Source organism: Alnus glutinosa, chromosome 4, assembly GCF_958979055.1.
Source record: "Alnus glutinosa chromosome 4, dhAlnGlut1.1, whole genome shotgun sequence".
In the NCBI taxonomy this organism is placed as follows: Eukaryota; Viridiplantae; Streptophyta; class Magnoliopsida; order Fagales; family Betulaceae; genus Alnus; species Alnus glutinosa.
Genome location: NC_084889.1, coordinates 8,332,374 through 8,352,374, shown reverse-complemented (window position 1 = coordinate 8,352,374; position 20,001 = coordinate 8,332,374). Strand labels below are relative to the sequence as shown.

The 20,001-nt window shown below is 36.3% G+C and overlaps 2 protein-coding genes across 3 annotated transcripts; both read right to left on the bottom strand.

Annotated features, from left to right (window-relative positions):
- Nucleotides 1-266: 266 nt before the first annotated feature.
- LOC133866022 (proteasome subunit alpha type-1-B-like) lies at nt 267-6,018 on the bottom strand. The gene is made up of 2 exons (XM_062302586.1): nt 5,526-6,018; nt 267-1,131 (listed from the first exon to the last, which is right to left on the bottom strand). Exons 1-2 carry the CDS (start codon nt 5,874-5,876, stop codon nt 631-633), a joined length of 852 nt encoding a protein of 283 aa, XP_062158570.1. The 5' UTR covers nt 5,877-6,018; the 3' UTR covers nt 267-630.
- Nucleotides 6,019-10,400: 4,382 nt separating this feature from the next.
- On the bottom strand, nt 10,401-14,029 carry LOC133867038 (NAC domain-containing protein 30-like). 2 transcript variants are annotated; one of them, XM_062303711.1, is made up of 4 exons: nt 12,918-13,051; nt 12,643-12,815; nt 11,777-12,052; nt 10,401-11,329 (listed from the first exon to the last, which is right to left on the bottom strand). In XM_062303711.1, exons 2-4 carry the CDS (start codon nt 12,800-12,802, stop codon nt 10,815-10,817), a joined length of 951 nt encoding a protein of 316 aa, XP_062159695.1. In that variant the 5' UTR covers nt 12,803-12,815; nt 12,918-13,051; the 3' UTR covers nt 10,401-10,814. The 2 variants fall into 2 exon arrangements, with proteins under 2 accessions (XP_062159695.1, XP_062159694.1); XM_062303710.1 differs by lacking the exon at nt 12,918-13,051 and adding an exon at nt 13,770-14,029 and having other exon boundaries at nt 10,403-11,329.
- Between the last annotated feature and the right edge of the window lie 5,972 nt (nt 14,030-20,001).

The window sequence follows — 20,001 nt, the reverse complement described above, 5'->3', positions numbered from 1 at the left end:
ATTTGAGATGAAGAGGATCCTTCTTCGATGTTATATGGATCACGAACTTCCTAATAAAAGAAAAATGACAGATGTCTTTGAATATAGAGAGAAGTTGGGCCAAGATCTCATACGTAGTGAGACGTCACATGGTTGTAATTGCCGTCATGGCCGGCCAGAGCTTTGCTTGCTCGAGATGTATAACCAGTCTTCAGAGCTCGTGCCCCCAAAAAACACCGTACCTCCGCAGAAAACAGATTAGGAGAGAATATGGTGACACATGAAGCTTGGCAAAGAGAAAAAAAACAGGTGATAAATAGAAGAAAGCCTCTTGCACGCGCTGAACATGCAGAAAGGTCAAAATATTACCACAATACAAACAGTAGCTATAACCAGGTTGGATATCACCACTAAGTTCATACTTTATCTCGAGTATAAACGTAACAATGTAAACCTAAGTTCACCAGGGTCTAGCATTAAAATGTTTGCATCAATGAGGCAAAGATAAATTAAAAAATAAAAAGAAGTTTGAGAAGAAAATGAGATATTCCATGGTGCCATCCATATTGGTAAGCCATTTCTTCATAGATATGCTAGAAAAACCTTATCTCAAGGCAAAGGATGGAGAGACAATGGCTGGTTCTTGCATCCTCAAATCTCCATTGGAGCTGCACCTTCCTCAGCTGCAGCACCCTGGTCAGCATCACCACCCTGTTCGGCTGCATCACCTTCTTCAGCACCCTCTTCAGCAGCAGCATCAGGTTCAGCAGCAGGAACCTCTTCCTCTCCCACAAGCTCAAATTTATCGATCAATTGTTGTACAGTTTCCTGATCTAATATATGGAATGGCTCTCCAACTCCCATTACAGCAACTGTACATATGGGACTCCTGAGCTTCTCTCCCTGCAATGTTTCCCTTGTTGCAATAAGTGCATCTTTGATCAGATCTTCCCACGACGAGTCCACAAAGTTCTCAAACCTACGTTCCAAATATGTCTTTGCAGCTTGTGAACGGGACCCAATGGCAAAGGCCTGGTACTCAAAATAGTTACCACTTGGGCAGTTGTAATATAGGTGAGCTCCAGATTCATCTAAGCCACCTACCAGCAGGCCAACACCAAAGGGCCGTTTCCATGAGCGTTGCGTGCAGACCTGCCACCCAAAAGTTCGTTATAGCTACACATGAGGAATAGCTTCTCTTGCAGCAAGCATGGAAACATATAAATTTCCTTTTTCATTCTATTACAGACACAGAGCACATGGTAAATATAATTAAAACACTATCTAGGTAACTTTTTTGGTAAATAAATGCAGAGACCCCAATAAGATTGGTTTCCCATTAAACAATAATACCTTTAATGCTTTTGCTTCAACTGTGATGCATAAAGGAGACTAAACAGAACATTAAGTTCAGTCAACAACAAGACAATAAGTTCACACTACAGTTCCAAATCCCAAACCAATTGAACTATAAGTCCACATCTGAAAGAATCTCAGTCAAATAATGTTGAACTCATGTTTCTAACATCAGATTAAAATTTATTGCCAGAAACTACAACTTAGTTCAACAAGTTCAGTAATATGCTTGCAAAGATAACTTGGACACTAAGGGGGGAAATCACAGGGCAAAGAATCACCTTCAACATTACCATTACTGGGAATAAGCAAAAAATATGCCAACTAATTGTATTTTCCTGTTGGGTTGAAGCCATCCACTCATATAATTGTGGAATACTCCTTACAGCATATCAATTCTAAATCCTAACGAATTACAAGCAACTATCAAGTTTTGAACATTTAACAAAAAATTTCTTGTATGTGCTGAAAAGTTCTCTTTTGAAGCATGCGGAAGAATGTCAATCATGCTGAAAGGAGAGCTGGTCTTAACATGTAGGCGTGTTTATGAGTCTCTTCTCAAATGTGCACATGTACAAGATACTGTGCGAAGAGAGAGGCAGAGAGGCCACCTTAGAACACAGGGCACAACCATATGATAGAATTAAAACAATGGGTATTTGCAGTAAAAATAACAAGCTTCAAGCAAAATTTTCTTGATTTGAGACAAGGTATGCGTATCTACAACCCTACAACCAAGAATCATCTACATAACCGTCAAAAAAAGCAAATCATGATTGCATAATTCTTTAAACTATCCAAACACATTTTCCTAATGCTTTTTGATAAGTAATAATTTTATTGAAAAGAAAAAATAGCACAGCCCTTGTACACATTTTCCTAATGCTAAAAGGACAGCAATGGTGTACCTGAGGACATGTAATAGAAGCTGAAGCAATCAGCTAAAGTACACAACATATACAATTAGAAAAGAGAGAAAGATGCAGGAGCTTCCACGAATGAATAAAAGTAACGAAATTTGAAAGAGAATAAAAAATTTCACGTAATGCAAACAGTGCTCAAATAAATTCCTAGCAGAGTTTTCTTTGTTTAACATAACACATCCTATCATCAGTAAAGTCAATTCTGACACAGTTCCATCACTCAATATAACAAGAGCCATATAACCCAATTCTTGACTCAAAGCATTCTACTACATTATTAATCATTTGGCAGCGATGATTGCCCTCTTTTGTCCAACCTGGTCCCAACTTTGCCACCCAAGATCTAGATCCCAACTAAATTACTATCGTTTGATTTTAGCAAGCAATGGAATTTGAACAGAGTGTCCACTCCATGGTGGCTGGAACATACCACTTGGGAAAGAGAAACCATTGGTCAACTAGAATTACACTTCAGATGTAATTTCTTGGTTTTGAATGAACACACCTGCCATTTATGACTGGTTTTTACAATCTCTCAAAGTACTTTAGTTTGATTGGAATCAACACATAAAAGTCCAACAACTCCTTAACTTATATAAATCACTCTAATTGTATGGTCCAATCCTCCTCAATTACTCACTCGAAAAATTTCAAAGGATATGGTCATTTTAAGACAGATATTGCCATCAATACTGGCTGATGCACCCAAATCCTAGGTTTAAAATAGTTGCATTATGCATCTTAGATACCATATGTAACACCCCTATCCCACATTGAGAATATGAGTAGCCCACATAGAGTGAGTGGTCTATAAAGATAATCATGAGTGCAAGTCCAACATTGCTTATCCATCTACATTGCTTATCATATACAATATACACAAGAAAAGTTCCATATAATGAGTATACATATCCATCTAAAAACCTGTTAAACAAAGATCAGACCTATTGATTCTTTCTAAATATGAGCAAATGATCATTGGAAAAACTATAGTAGGCATTCTTACTCAATCACAACATAACGAAAATATTTCATCACACAAAACTCGCCATTATTCATTCAAAGATATCAAACAAGACATTTATAATTGCAGTTGCTTGTTAACAATTTATTATAACATGATTTATTCTTCAGAAAGCAACGGGAATAGTTCAAGGCATGGGAAATTCATAAAATGGGTTGGGCACTAAAAAAATATGTTCACCAATCTATTAATATGTTGAAAATAAAGACATTGCTATGTCAGAAATGAAAATATTAAACCAAATCCAGCCAGCCTAGGGGAGTGTTCATGCTGCCAGTGAAACCGACTGCATTTTTTTTTTTATAAGTAATAGAAAATTATCAAAAAGCGAAAGGGTGCAACTCAAGTACACAGGAAGTATAGAAGAGAAACACCTAACCAGAAAGAGAAAAACAGATAAAAAAAAATCAGGAAAACTAGAAATATGAAGACAATCATAGGCAGTTGTCCATTGGTAAAGGGTTTTGAAGAAGAAGGCCTTTAGCTCCACTACCATTCTTTCACAATCTTCAAAAACCCTATCATTTTTTTTCTCTCCAGATACACCACATTAAGCAAGGCGGAATAATCTTCCACATTGATACACTTTGAAAACTACCAAACTTCCCTTACCCACATGCAAAGAGATCCACCACTCGTCAAGGCATGACCCTCTCTAACTCAAAAAGACCAAAAACAGAATTCCATAAGTCACTAGGAGTTTCGCAATGGAGTAAAAGGTGATCTACAGTTTCCCCACTCTTCGTACACATGAAACACCAATCTACCACATGCAACACCGACCGCATTGCCTCACCACATCTGAGTTTGACTCTCAAAATTATCAAACCCAGCTTATTTGACATGTACAAATATTCAAAATTATTAAAATCTAAGAAAAACATAGATGTATGGATGACTATTCATACAAAGTCTTTGATTACAACCAATAGAGGATGTTTTTGACATTGGGTAAATCAGTACCCATGATATATTACCTGCCTAGCATCTTCAATTAGAGTAGAATGTGAGTTACTCAAAGGTCGACAACCACACAGGTTATGTAACATACAAAACACAAGTTTTGGTTGGTGAATCCCATGCTTGAACATAGGATTTGAAATGCCAAAATTCACATGATATTTAACCCCTCATGATTTCTTATAAACAAATGGATTTAAAGGTACCCATATCAGTCAAGAAATGCTCCTAAAAAGTTAGAAAAAATTCACTTTTTTTTCCTGAAAATCAAGGTCTACATGTTAAATTGATGTCATCCCCATAAATAAGGTCCTTACTAAACAGCAAAGCACACTTGGCATCAAAAAATCACTTGTGCCCATGGAAAACAAATGATTTTGTAAGAGGCAAAGCAAGACAGCAATTTGACAGTAAAACCAAACTTAAGATGCAGTTAAAATATCGAAACAGCTAACCAAGACAAATCTTAGTATAAGGAAAAGAAAGATGCAAAATCCTAACAACAGAGGTACACTTGTGCTCCACTAAATTAACCGAGTATAATCACATCTATGCCCCTAGCATTTTGCTCAGCTTAATTAGAACTAGAATGTAGAAAATGGGAAAAGGAGATAAAACAAGACAAAACACGCCATGTAGTTGTAAGATCTACTAATTTATTTCCCTCTCCCACAAAGTACACAGCATTCGGAACAATGAGCCAAGGGAACTAAAAAACAACTAGTTGAATCATAAGGGATAACAAAAGGGTTTCCCACCCACAATGACAACCAACATTTCACATATCCTCAGTTCAACTATAAGATTCCATTAAGGAAACATAGAGAAATCAACAAGACACCATGTAAAACCCCAATATCCTCCTTTGACCACCAAAACACCATACGCTAATGCCATTGTAAACTGCTTAGCATTCCACTTCTCTTGCAACCCAAGAAACCAAAATGTACATAATAGTTTGCCTCTCTAAAAATTCAAGATTTTGCGCATTCTCTCCGTAACCAAATCCACTCCTAACTCCAAAATCCAAAATTTCTATAATCCAATCACTCATCGACTACACAGCTTTCTTTCGGGTTCTCAATTTCAGTTTTTCCCTTTCTTTCCCGCATTTCTGTCATAAATCCAAAAAAGAATCACAACGAGAAAAGCCCTAAACCCCCGCAATTTCAAGATCCAACAAACACCACTCACCCAAAACAACCAACATGCACAGCAAAAGCAATAAAAAAACTTAGGGTAAAGCAATTAAAAAACTTAGGGTTTCGGGCATGACCACGGACCTGAGCCTTATCGGCGAGCTGGACGACGAGGCGACCGACGGGGAGCGGGGACTCGTAGGTGAAGCTGTGATTGATGCACTCGGAGCGCATGTAACGGGAGAGGACGCGGCCATCGGCGGTGAGGCCGGCGATGGCGACGCCGATGTGGTCGTCGACCTTGAAGATCTTCTTCTGGTGGGAGGAGAGCTCGGAGTTGGCCTTGTTGACGCAGGCCAGCACCACGTGGGTCTTGGATCGGAGGCCGATCGCCGCCGACCCTTGCTTCACCGCCTCCATCGCGTACTCAACCTGGAACAGCCTCCCCGCCGGGCTCCATGTCGTGACGTCCGTGTCGTACTGGTTCCGGAACATCGTTTCTCTTCTATGGCGTCGTTTCACTCTCTATTGCAATTCACACGAGAACAGTCTCTCGCTCTCGCTCTCGCTGTCTTTTGCTTTTATAGGGGTTTTCTTCTTCCACAAGGCAAAATCAGAAAGCAGAGCTAGCTGCGATTGGGAACATCCGCTATGTACTATGGAGTAGTTACTGTCTTCGAATGCCGTAAATGGGCCGACTTTCTGACCTGAGCTCAGCTCCGATATATTTGGACTTGGGCCCCAAAGTTTCCTTCTTCTTTCTTCTTTTTTCTTTTTCTTTTTTCTCTACAGGGCCCAATTTCATTTATGCTCCGTTTATTTCGGCGTAAAATGATTTCGACATTTTAATAATGGTCAACAAAAATTATTTTCAGTTTGACCATAGAAGTTTCTTTAATTTTTAGAAAACGATTTACGGTTTTAAACCGTAAAAACCGTAAATCGTTTTTCGAAATTAAACTCTTCATCCTTATACGCACGCTTGATATCCGATTGCCAGAATCCGACAATGGTCGGTCGTCGGAATCCAGGTGGCACCAGAATCCGACAACATCCGACCCCTGGAATATTGTCGGCACTAGAATCTGGCAACATCCAGCCACCGTCACCAGATGCCGGTGGACCAGATTCCGGCCAGAATCCGGTCGGATCTGACCTGATCCGGCCAAAATGGTTGGGATACGATCGGATCCGGAGGAAATGACTGGCCATTTCTGGACGGATCCAACCGTATCCCAACCATTTTGGCCGGGATCCGAAGGAATTCGACCAAACATGCTCGCCAGAATTCGGCAACGGCTAACGAACGTTGCCGGATTCCGGCAGCAGTTGCATTTTCGTCTTTCATAATTTTTTCGTACGAGCCAAACGCCGAAAAATATTTTCGAGAAAATCATTTTTTCTGAAAATAATTTCGTCGAAAATATTTTACGATAGAAACTATTTTATGTCGAAACAAACCGAGCATTAGCCACTTATATAGGTATTTTAGGTTTTCTCGTTGAAGAGCACCTGTCTACTATTTTGATGGGAAAATATGAAGGTCCAAAATAGTAAAGACTAGTTTAATACTTTAATCCAACCATATTGAATACTATTTTATGTGTTTATAACAAGGGATCACCTCATGAGTTATTTCCATATGACGTTTACTTATTAAGTCGTCGACTTAATTATCTCCTTTTACTTGTAAAACGTTATTTTTCAGAGGATTCAACATTAGAAATTGAGTAGGAGGATCATGGGCAGATGTAGCTACTTGGGTCATTATAGGATTTAGTCTAGGATTTCTTGTTTACTACTCCTAGCCTCTCTATATATAGAGGTCTATTGTAATACATCAACAATAATCTCAATAACAATGTAGTCCATTATTATCTTCCACTCTTTCTCTTCTGCTCTCTCTTCTACATATTTCTCAATTATATTGTATATGCTATCAAAGCTATTTAACATGGTATCAGAGTCAAAGGTCCCGAGTTTAAACCTTGACTCTATTATTTACCTTACATTTCAATTAAATATTTCACATGTTGGGTCTCATCTATTAAAAGGAAATCTGAGTCCACACGTGAGGGAGAGTATTAAAGTATTGATTAAATAATTAAATTTACCTCTTCTTATCAGCTTAAACTTTTGAGATAAGTGGTGATTTAACATGGTATCAGAGCATACCATTCTGAATCACCTTTATTATTTTTCTCTTTATTTTTCAAGCATCTTCCCAATAGTTTTTCAGCGTCACCCTTGCTTCCGCCATACCTCATTGCTCTATCTTCCTCTGTTCTTCCTCTTCCAGTCCTTCTTTCAAACTGGTGACCATACCATTCGAAACCTTGGGAGACAATTGTGCCAGAGCCACCGAGATCAGCCTCATCCGACCCACCACGCTTTGCCACTTGCCTTCTGAAGATTTTGCCGTCCTGTCGTTGGCCGATACAGTCCGTCGACTGCTCCAGTTTCCACCCAGATCCGTAGATCAGCTCGAGACCTATTTAAAGCTGCCAAGTACGCCACCATAGGATGCCGCATGCACCACCACGTGCAGATGGAAGATTTCTACACCATGTTTCACACGCTTTTCGACAGCTTTTTGTCAACTTTTCGGCCTTTCCTGGCAGATATTCCAGCGGCTTCTCTGTCAACTTGCAACCTTTCCTGGTGGATTTTCTGGCCGCTTTTCTATTGACTTTTCGGCCTTTCCCAATGACTTTTCCGGCAGCTTTTCTGTCGACTTTTGGCCATTCCCGGCAACTTTCCTGGCATCTTTTTGGACTTTTTCGGTGACTTTTGCTTTTATTTTTTCCAAACGAGAGGGGATGTTAAAATAATATCATTATGTTCTTTATTGGGTTTATTACCTTTTTAGTATTATTTCTTTCCTAATGTATTATAAGGTTTTGTCTAGGGTTTCTTGTTTACTAACCATAGCCTCTCTATGTATAGAGGTCTATTGTAATACATCAATAATAATCTCAATAACAATGTAGTTCATTTTTCTCTTCCGCTTTCTTTTTTGCTCTCTCTCTCTTCTACATATTTCCCCACTATATTATGCTATCAAAGATATTAATATGGTATCAGAGGCTCAGAGCTATATTTAACAAGAATGTTAATGGTTTTATCTTAGATGCATGCTTTGGTTGATGCTCATTTGATGCTAATAGTGACAAAAAAAGATTTATAACCAAATTTCCACAAAAACATAGTAGTAGCGTTTCAAATTATTCTATTTTTATAACCGTAATTGCCACACCTTAAGCGGTTATAAAATAATCGCCGGTTAGCATTAGCGGTTATTTAAAGTTATAACCGTACCGCATAACCACTTTTAAATTTAGACATTTTGGGCCTTTTTATTTTTTTATTTTTTTTTGTGTGTTAGGCCTTCATGGAACCTCTTTTTAGAGGTTTATTTTAAATGGTTTTTTTTGTGCCTTTTTTTTTTTTTTGGCTTAATGTATGGTGTCATTTAAAACCGTTTATGAAACGACGTAGTTATATATATGGAAGTTAGCAGTTAGTACCCGCATCCGCCTATGATAAAAACCCCAAAATACTTGGAAATAAAAATAGAGAACTTTGATTGATAATGCATTTGATGTCTTTGCTTACAGACTAGGGCTACATTTATAGGGATTGATTATTGGATTAAACAAGGAAATGAGACACAACTTATTGTCCTGCTATATTAGAATTGGATTGTACATGGGGGAAAGTAGTCTTTGGAAAATTCTTGTTAGGGATAACTTATTGGCACTTTCCATGCTGAATGCACAGTATCCATCTTAATTTGCTACACCCTTATTGTTGCTTGGCTTAGAGCATTCACAGCAGCTTCCCTTTGATTTTCTTTAAATTTAAAGAACAAAACTATTTTTTTCTTTCCTATCTAAATACACTCCACAATAGCTTTCCTTATTTTTTCTTATATCAATTAAATATTCTTTCTTTACAAATATAAGTTTGTACCTACCTTCACATTTTTCACAAAATTCAAACACAATCCCCAATAAAAAGCAGAAAGATGAGAGATGAGAGAGGAAAGAAAAATATTTTGTATTAAAATACTAAATAGGGAAGCTCTTTTGGCTCCCTACACATTGGGAAGAATGTAGCATTCCCAATGCTTAGGAAACCGATAGGGTATGTGATGTGCGTGGTTTTTTGTGATTCTTTTGACATTTTTCTTATATATAGGTAAGGAAATGGGCTATAGGGAAGCTGTTAGGAATGCTTCCTTATGCGGTGCTTAACGATACTTGCCTTATGCAGTGCTTAACAGCCTACCCCTAAAGCTGCTAACCACTCTGCCCTAGGATAGCGGTTTAGGGAGGTTAGCAGTTAGTTTAAGGTTATTAACCACCAATCTTTTCGCCCTTAGTGATTTTAACTATATTTGAGCTCTATTTATTAGTTAATTTGAGTAGAATTTGACTTATTTAAAATTAATTGAATGAACATGTTGTTTAAAAAAATGAAGAAAGTTTTTTGGTATTCCGTCTATTCTATAGTTATTTGAATAATGTCATTATTCACATTCATTTGTGACACTTATTTCACACTAGCTAATATAACGTATTTTAAGTAACTTTTCATATTAGCCACTTAAAAAAATAATAATAATAATAATAATTTAAAACACGCTACGCCAGCCATTATAAAATGAGTAAAGAGTTTCATTACTTTAGTTATTTTACTGTGTCAATTTCTAATTTTGGTCATTAATTGAGATTCATTGTGCAATACAAATTAATATTTAAGAATAGATACTACCTCTGGTCCTTTTTTTCTTCTTCTTCTCCTTTTTTTTTTCTTTTAAGGAAAAAAAAAAAAGTTGAAATGATTGAAGTTTTGCTATTTAAATCTAGGTGCAACATGTATATATCAAGTACGTGCTAAAAGATGTGAAATCAAATCTTGTCTCACAAAGATTTAACGAGATGGAAAAGAATTGTCTCTCTTTTTTCTTTTTAGGCTTTATAAGATTCAAATAGACACAAAATAATAATAATAATAATAAAAAGAAGAAGTCATAATTGCATTATGTTCCAGAGTACTGATGGATAATGTACAAAATGCAATTTTACAACAAAAGAAAACTCATTGAGTACAAATTAATGCATGTAATTAATGGAGCACAATTTACAATTACAAAATAGCACAAACAAGTAGGATGGTGAATAAAAACTTTCACCTAGAGCCCTAAAATAGTATCATGAGATAGTTTTCTCTGTAGGAAGTCTCCCTTTATCGCATCAAATGCAGTACTCTTCCTCTAATTTATGAGTGTGTGTTTTAGTGTGGACTCTCTTTGACAATTCTAAACGGGAATTCAACAATTCTTAACTCTAGCAGACACGGACTGTTATTATGATGATCAGCCATTATCTTAATTAATATAGATTGCGTTTATGCATGCATGATCTTTTGTTATAAGTCAGGAAAGCATGCATTGCTTTGAGCTTCAAGCTCATTGTTCTGGGATATTAATGGCAAGTTTTGATGGGAAAAGGATGTTGTGCCAGGAAACTGTGATGCTAGTAAGTTATCCAAATTTCTCCAGTCAATATATTGGCTGCTGATGCTCCTTTCCTCTTCGAAATCTTCGATGGCTAAACCATTATGCTGATGATGAAACCCTTCCTTTGTTGCCAAACTTGTTGATAGAGTGGGACTACCTAGTTGCGGTAGCTCAAGAAGCTGGCTGTCCAAAACATTGTGGCTGCAAACAAGCTCTTGTTGTGCTGAACTGATGGGTTCATGAAAAGCTGGAGCTTGAATGTTTGGATGAACCACTTGATCTGTTGTGCTTGCGAAATCTGAAAATGACGGAGGCCGGCTAACTTGGCTGTTTTCTCTGACATAGTAGGCATGAGTCCAAGCTTCGAAACCTTGTCTATGATTAGGAGTGGGCTTCTTGAATGCCCGACACACGACCCATCCTTCTTCCTGCAGTTTCCATGCACCAACAATATTAATGGTTTAGTACTAATTAATCTATAATTAACATGCACTTTTAAGGGTACCGGAAAACAAACTTACCCTTTGGATCTATTACGGGTTTTATATTGTTGACATCGAATTATCAAAAGTTGCACTGGTATCTCATTTTTCAATCTCTTTTAATTGCATTCATACAGTTAATAGGGTTTTGTGCTAACTCAAACGGCTAACATGTAAAATGTCTTTTATACCCACATTATCGTTTGAGTTAGCATAAAACCCTATTAACTATATGGATGAAATTAAAAGGGGTTGAAAAATATTGAACGACCCATATTGTTATTTTTGATAATTCGATGTTAACATTACAAAATGTGTTTGGTTTACAATACTCCAACGCATGTAGCACTAATAATATTAGTGGTAGATATAAGGTTAAGTTATTGAACTTGCCTGAGGAGGTCCATGCTCAGTTGTTTGGAGACGATATTCATGCATGATCCAGTCAGATTTCCTACCATTGGGTGCTCGTCCTTGGTAGAACACCAGAGTCTTTCTCATCCCTATGATTCGGTTCTTGGAGAGCACGGCCTTGTCCCTTCCCGTTGCCTTCCAGAATCCAGCAGCAGTGGCTCTATTAGTCCGCGTTCCAGTTGGATACTTCTTATCTTTGTGACTGAAGAAGTACCACTCATTCTGTTCATAATACCCTAGCTTGCATCTGGCTGCAGCCACCATACATCACAAAATAGAAATATAAGAAACCACACATCATGTAATTGGAACCATCTAGCTTCCCCTAGCTACCTAGTAATTTCATTCTCTTAGCTGCATTTTTCTAATAAGTACACGAGCTGCTTGTTGGTTCATTAATTAGGTTACTAGCTAATATGAACATTTGTGTCATTTTGCAAAAGTAGCGTTGCTAGCTGTGTTTAGATAGTCAAAATTAAATGAACGGCTGATTTTGTTAACGTTTTTTTTTTATTATTATTTTTTCAAAACAAAATCATTAACAAAAACTTAAAATATAGAACACTCACAAAACACTTAAAAAAAAAAAAAAATCACTTTTATGTCATATCATAATCTTTTTGTTAAATAAAAAACACCATCTAAAAAGCATTAAATAAAAAAAAATCAATTTCGTTGATTTCAAATTAAATTGTCACATCTAATAATTAATTTCAATTCAAAATCAACAGTACGTAGTACAAATATATAAGAGTATACGCAAGAGGTATATATATACAAGAAGTTTGAAAATTAATAACATTTTCTTTATATAGTTCTTGTACTATATGTAAATAAATACCTTGGATGTCCCATGGCTCCATTTTGTAGAGATCAATGTCAACAATAACATCTAGATCGATTTTCAGTGAGTTAATCTTTCTCGCAAGGTAGTAACCCACGAGTTCTTCCTCCGTTGGGTGAAATCTAAAGCCCGGCGGTACACAAGACTCCATCTCCATTGATAATCTTCTCCTGAGAAAGAGACAAAGTATGAGATCAGAGAGAGAGAGAGAGAGAGAGAGAGTACTCCCAGTAATTAAACTAAAGTTACATTTTTTTTTTTAATTTAATTACTTGAAATGAAGTGATTGTGAAATTCCTCAAACAAAGACGACCATAAAAAGTTCCTTTCAGCGTTGGCCTATCAACATGAAGATATATATGACTGGGAAATGCAAGTAAATTTCAGAGCTGAAAAGGCCAGTGAACCTCCACTAACGTTTGCCTCTTGTATATTATAGTTATGATTCGCATCAATCCCAGAAAAACAGAGGGCTAGGATAAAGGGTAATGATGATGATGATGTAACTTTGCGGGACCCAATTACAGTGGTCCTGCATGTGTGTAATATTTATCACATAAAATGGCAGACCAATTGTGGAGCCCGCCAAAGATCGATCCTAAAGACAATATAAAACAAACAAAACTAAATATTGGTTTATGTTGCATGAGCTTAGGCGAAGTATATTGAACACAAAAGTTGGCCGAAAAGCTTGACTTTGCTGGCAGAAGCATGTTCTGTTCTTTGAGTGTAGTGCACTCCCAGCCCCAGCCCCAGCCCGTGGTGTTTGAAAAGGCTTTCACACCCACCGTGCTACACAATTCACTCAATAGCTGGGAAAGCTTGTCAAGTACAACCACTCACAACATGAATACTAAAAAAGTATGCGGAAGCTCGCAGGCTGTCTCTGTCTCTTTTTCTCTCACAAATTGTAAATGGCAGGGATTTCGATCTCTTCGAAAGAACATCCTTTTTCAAACCACTCATTTCAGATTCTTCCCCATTTGAGAGAACAAATGCATGTCATACATATATGGTTGCATGTTACAGAAGAATAATTAACACCCAAAACAAGAAACCTAGATGGCATCATATATAATACGTAAATAACACATTCTACAACCAAACAAACCGCAAATACTCACAGAAAAACGTGTTGCTGCTGTGTTTTTAAGCAGGTCACTGGCACAGACAGAGAGAGAGAGACAGAGAGAAGAGAGACAGAGAGAGAGAGAGAGGGGTTTTGGTAGAGAGGTTGGGTGAATTAATGTTTCTGATCAAGAGAGAGAGCTATAGTGTTAAATATGGAGGAGATCGAATATTGATGTGTTGGAGAACGAGGGATAATAAATGTATATATACATGCTATAGAGGGAAGGGGGTGCTATTGATTGCGCGTGGGGTGGCAGATAAATGAAAGGTTTGTTTGGACGGCGTGACACAAAGTTTTCACGCCACCCCCCCCCCCCCCCCCCCCCCCCCCCCCTCCCACCGCAATTTTGTGTACTAAGATTTTCCATATAACTTTTACAACACTGACTGACCTTTCGCTATCTCACATTCTCACATCAGATGAACCTTATACATCACATTCTCTCCCCCCACAATCCAGCTGCTCTTGTCTGTTTGGTGCGCCGCCCTTTGCCATTTGGCACCACTCATAGATCGACACCCGGACGCCATGTCAAGCTACCAAGCTGTCTATATCAAATGGCCGGCTAATCATTTGCGTTCTCCTCATATATTTCACACCAGATGAGTCCCACTAAAGACATGATCACCTTTCACCTGGCTTCCCAATATTGCACATATAGCCTCATGCGTCATCCTAGAGATTCTTGTATGAGTACTGACAATTTTTGTTCATTGCCTCTCTTAGATCTAACACATTCACGTTTCTTTAATGACAATTAATGCACTACTGTTTTGAATATATATAGTTATTTGAGCAAAGTCTTTTGTATATATGAACATCGGTGGAGCAAACGACAACTTTGCTCGTTTTGAATTATTTTTAATTTGTATAATGGGAAAGAACATGCTCTTTATGCAAATCGATCATATACTAGGTTATTATCCCTGGCCTTCTAATTTTTAGGATTATATTAATTTGTTTATAGACTCGATCATTCGATCGATTGGACCTAAATCCAACTAACTAAAAAGGGTATTCTTGAAATAGGGACAGTATTGAATGACCACTATTAACCTTTAAATTTGAGTGCTAATCCCTAGGGTAGTCAATATTTATTGGCACTATGAGAAAAATAATCTTAGGTCACATTTGGCTTGCGGAATAAACAACGAAATAATCATATTATTTTGTAAGATGAATGCTAGATCGAGCTCCTTCTTGTATTCTTCTGGTGTCCATCTGAAATAACATAAATGTAATAAAAAATTAAAAAATTGTATCCATGTCATCCAAAAGGACATAGATGTAATTTTTTTATTACATTTATGTCATTCCAGATAGACATTAGAAGAACACTATAAGGAATTCTAGCATTCCTTATTTTGTAAACCACCCACTTTATGTGGGCTACTATTTTCCTAATGTGAGACGTACTGGGGTGTTACGTACATATTATTGTAACAAAAAAAAAAAGAAATGGTAATTTCATTCCAATTTCTTATATTTTCAATAATACTCATTTTTATTCCTAAATGAATGACCATTTTATGTACCAAACATGCCCTTAATTTTGGAGAAATTATAGTTTGCCATTACTACACAATTATTCTAATTTGAACTTAATCTCTTTCTAGTTTGAAGTTAACCGTGCATGCATGCAAATAAATTCTATTTTGTCATACGACGAGCCTATCTAAGGCCTCATATTTGGAGGCGCTACAACTTCTGATCTAAAGACTTGAGATGGAGTAATGCTACATATCACCCTCTTGTCCTCCTTTTGTCTCTCCAAAATTGACGTGCATGGCTTTAAAAATCACCATTAGATCAAAATTCAATAGTGATCCATCATAAATTTAATAGTGATTTTAACAGCCACGTCAATTTTGGAGGGATAAAAGGGGGACAAATGAATGATATATAACATTACTCCTTGAGATGATCACCCACCAAACTAGGAATTTTTTTTTCCAAAGAACGGTTAACAACCTTTGTCTGTCAGTTATTAGTTTGTAGATGATAAGCACTATTGAAATCAAGCTTGGTATTAGACGAGGGCCATAAACACCTCCAAAAGTGGATTAGAAAGTGAGTATCCCGATAAGAAACAATAGATAGTGGAAAACCATGAAGGTGATTGACCTCACGAAAATACAACTGAGCCACTTAATTTAACTTCATATGAAGTCTTCTTACAAGCTATATATGAAGTGAATCATCTTCAAGAACCAACCCTCCTTGTATATCAAGAGACGGATGCATACAGTCATTGAAAAAAAATTGGAAGATCTCTATGAGATCGAGGAACTGAGGAAGACAACTCAAAATAAAGCTTTTGCAATTTGAAAACTTTTGAATTAAAATCTTAAAGAGGTAATTAAGATCTGTTGCCGAGCATTTGAGTGATTTCCAAGACTTGGTGGATCAGTTGATCACGATGAAACTAGTGTAGGATGATGAGTTGCAAGAATGCCTGATAGTTGTGAGACAATATTGGTAGTGTCACTTAGCAACTCTGCTCCAAATGGTATTCTACAACTGTAATTGCTATAGTTTAAAACAATTTGTAACGCCCCCAGTGATACTACCTAATAAAACAATCTTTGAGCGCTACTACTATACCTTGATATATATTAAAAACACAACGGAAATTGCTATAAATCTTTATTTTGAAAGTATAACATCATGTATGTATATATGTGTGTGCGTCTATATATATATATATATATGGAGCCAACGTTGTGTGCTCGCACCACAAAGGATGAAAGCTGAAATTAACTTATAAAATACAAATAAATCAAAAAGAAGAAGAAACAAGTAAAGAATAGAAAAAAGAGGCAAAGAACAATATCGGAAAATGATAAAAGGGTCCTTTAATTTCTAACTCCTGGCCGGTATTTGTTAATTGTTTCTATGGGCCTATTCCTGTCCCTTTTGCTTTAATTAACTAATTAAGAAAACATAGAAAAAGAAATTAATTAATTATAAGGTTGTGCTTATAAATCCCTAGTTAATGCTTTAGATGTACGGACTAGATTAGACTATGTACCCCAATCTTGTCCCTCACTAATCACTAGCCGATCATCCCACGTTCGTGAACTCCTAGGGCTTAAGGGGGGTGTTTGTCTGCACGGACAGCCTTGTTTTGGACAGTGAGAAATTAAACCAGTTATATATATATATATATATATAAATATATACCTGTTTGGATTAATATTAATGCTCGATCTGTGAAAATTGAAAAAGATAGTCCTGTTTAAGTGTTACCCCAGGCATTATTTCAAGCCTCTCATTGTGAATTTATTAACCTTTTGCCTTTCATGCGGGGCTCACAATGAAAGCTGCAGTGTCAACATCATAGACTTGTGGCACCAGTGCACCACACACTCACAATCTGGTAAGTTGTCCATAGATTTATGACCATACAACAAATCAGCCTTTCTTCCTTCCTATTTTTTTTGTTGGTTCAATTTCAGTCCGTTAAAAGATGGTGACTTATATTCTGAACGAGAAAGTAACACTTGTAGTCTCTAGTATAAAAGTTTTATAGGCAGAGTGAGCGAATCGTAGCCCAGATCGTTGGCGTATACATACGTACGTGTATATATATATATAAGTTATAATCCTATTATATTTGTTGACGTAGTAAAAAGCTTAATTGCTTGTTTATCTGGGTGTAAGTCAATTGTCGAACCATGTTAAGTTAATTCTTCTATGTATTGCTTTCGATCTCCAATATTTCCTTTTCATTTTTTACTGAATTAATTAAATAGTCTGGACAATCCCTAACACAGTCTTATATATTGAGCTATTGAAATCTCTCCTCTTCTTTTCTTTTTTTTTTTTAATAATATAAAAAATCTATAGATCCTTAGTTTTGCTTTCATCATGATCACGTAGCACGTACCGAAGTTAGAAAGGTGCTTGGAGATGCAAGTTTACCACTAGTCCAAGCCATTGCTCTCCATCACTATCTACTCTCTACTTTGGCGAGACGTAAACGTAACAGAACTTCCTTGGAGGGCCGGTGCGTAATGCATTATGGCTTATGAAATGGTCCAAAAGGTCAACCTCTATTATCCTACTTGCAAATTTGCTCCAATAGTACTTCTCTGCTAATTAAGGTTCCGTTTAAGTTTACGATCTTAAAATATGCGTTTTGAAAACGTGAGCTTTAAAAATACAGTTAATTAAACATTTGATAAAATTTTAGTTCAGGCTTTAAAATTGTACGTTTTCAAACAAGCACCACCATTTTGCATGCATGGGTTAAAATCGTAATTTCAAACGATTTATTTTCTGCTATTTGGTTTAAAATTGCAATGATAAACACACCATAAATAATATTACTTTGAGCTCATGACCTCTGCTTTAATAAATTTACCGACAGATCACAAGTTAATTAAAGAGGAGAAAAATTAATTACATGTTATATTCTTGAAATCAAACAATCCTTGAGATGGGTCTCTTGTTATCAACTATATATCATGAGACCAATCTTATAAATCATTACAATCTGATGCGATCTACCGACCTTCCCTTTTATTTAGTATTTTATAGTTTATTAATATAAGTGGTTTTGTTTTTTTCCATATTAATAGACTCCTCGTCAAACATGGTACATCAAGAAAGACCCTTTCCAATTGGCTGCATTTCTCTTTCAAACCCTTCGTTGGCCAAAAAAAAAACCACAAAGAGTAGATAATTTTTGTTTTTTTAAAAACAAATTAATCATTTCACTTGGAATTAGGGTCGCACATAAAGCAAGTGTAGCATGGGTGGCGTGGTACATAGGATCTTGTGCTGGATTCTGCTTGACTGAAAATCTTCACGCAGTTACTTAAAAAAATAAATAAATAAATAAATATATATATATATATATATATATAAATAAATAAATAATTCTTAAGGCAGTCCTTGAGCTAGTTGACGTGTTACCCATTTTTTTAATATTTGTTTATACTGTTTTCTTTTGATTTTTTCGGTTTTCGATTCTCTCGGCCTCTCTCTTTTTTTTTTTTTTTTTTTCTTTTTTTTTTTTTCTTTTTTTTTGGGGGGGGGGGGGGGATTCTGACCTTTTTTCCTATGTAATTAGAAAAAAAAAAAAAAAAAAAAAAGAGTTGACGAGGTACTCATTAATTATTAGGGTTAAATACCTCATTGGTAGCTTAGTTTTAAACATTTTTAAATTTAGTATTTGAGTTTTCATTTGTCTCGTAGGTGGTATCTGAGTTAGAGACAAAAACTTATTTGGTACCTCTGTTAGATTTTTCGTCCAAATTTTAACGGCTTGCCACGTGTCAACTGCTGAGGTTGACATGTGACACTATATAAAAAATTGAGATAATTGCACCGTTGGTTTCTGTGGTATGCCATAATTATTTTTCACTCCCTATGGTTTAAAAAGTTCATGGAGGTCATTGTGGTTAGCAATAATTACAAATTGATCCCTAGAGTCAAATTCTGTTAAAAATTTTAACAGATTTCGTCAAATGCCACGTCAGCACCACATGTCGCCAATAAGATGGTGACACGTGTGCATCTTAATAAAAAATATAAATTTATTAAAAAATAAATAAATAAACTTATTTTTTAAAAAAAAAAAACAAAAAAAAAACAAAAAAGAAAAAGAAAAAAGGGAAGCCAAGGGGTGGTTGGCTGCCTTTTTTGTTTTTTGTTTTTTTTTAAAAATAAGTATATATATATATATATATTTTAATAAATTTATATTTTTTTATTAAGAAAGACACGTGTTGTCATCTTATTGGCGACACGTGGTGCTGACGTGGCATTTGATAGAATCAATTAAAATTTTTAACGGAATTTGACTCCAATGATCGATTTGTAATTATTACTAACCACAAAGACCTCCCATGAACTTTTTAAACCATAGGGAGTGAAAAATAATTATGGCATACCACAGGGACCAACGGTGCAATTATCCTTAAAAAATTAAAAAATAATAAAAATGTTTAAAAAATAATAAAATTAAAAAAAGAAACGATGAGTTTTGGCCCATGGGAGTGGTTCAAGCCATCCCTATAGGCAAACCCTCAAATTTGTTTGAAGGGTTTTGACTGATCTTGGGGTGACCAAACCATCCCCTAGAGCCACAGGGGTGGTTTGCCCACCCCCATGAGCAAACCCTCAAATTTTTTTTGATGGATTTTGGGCTAGCCTGGGGTGGCCGAACCACTCCCATGGCCCGTGATGGTGGTTCGGCCACCTCTGACTGGCTAGCC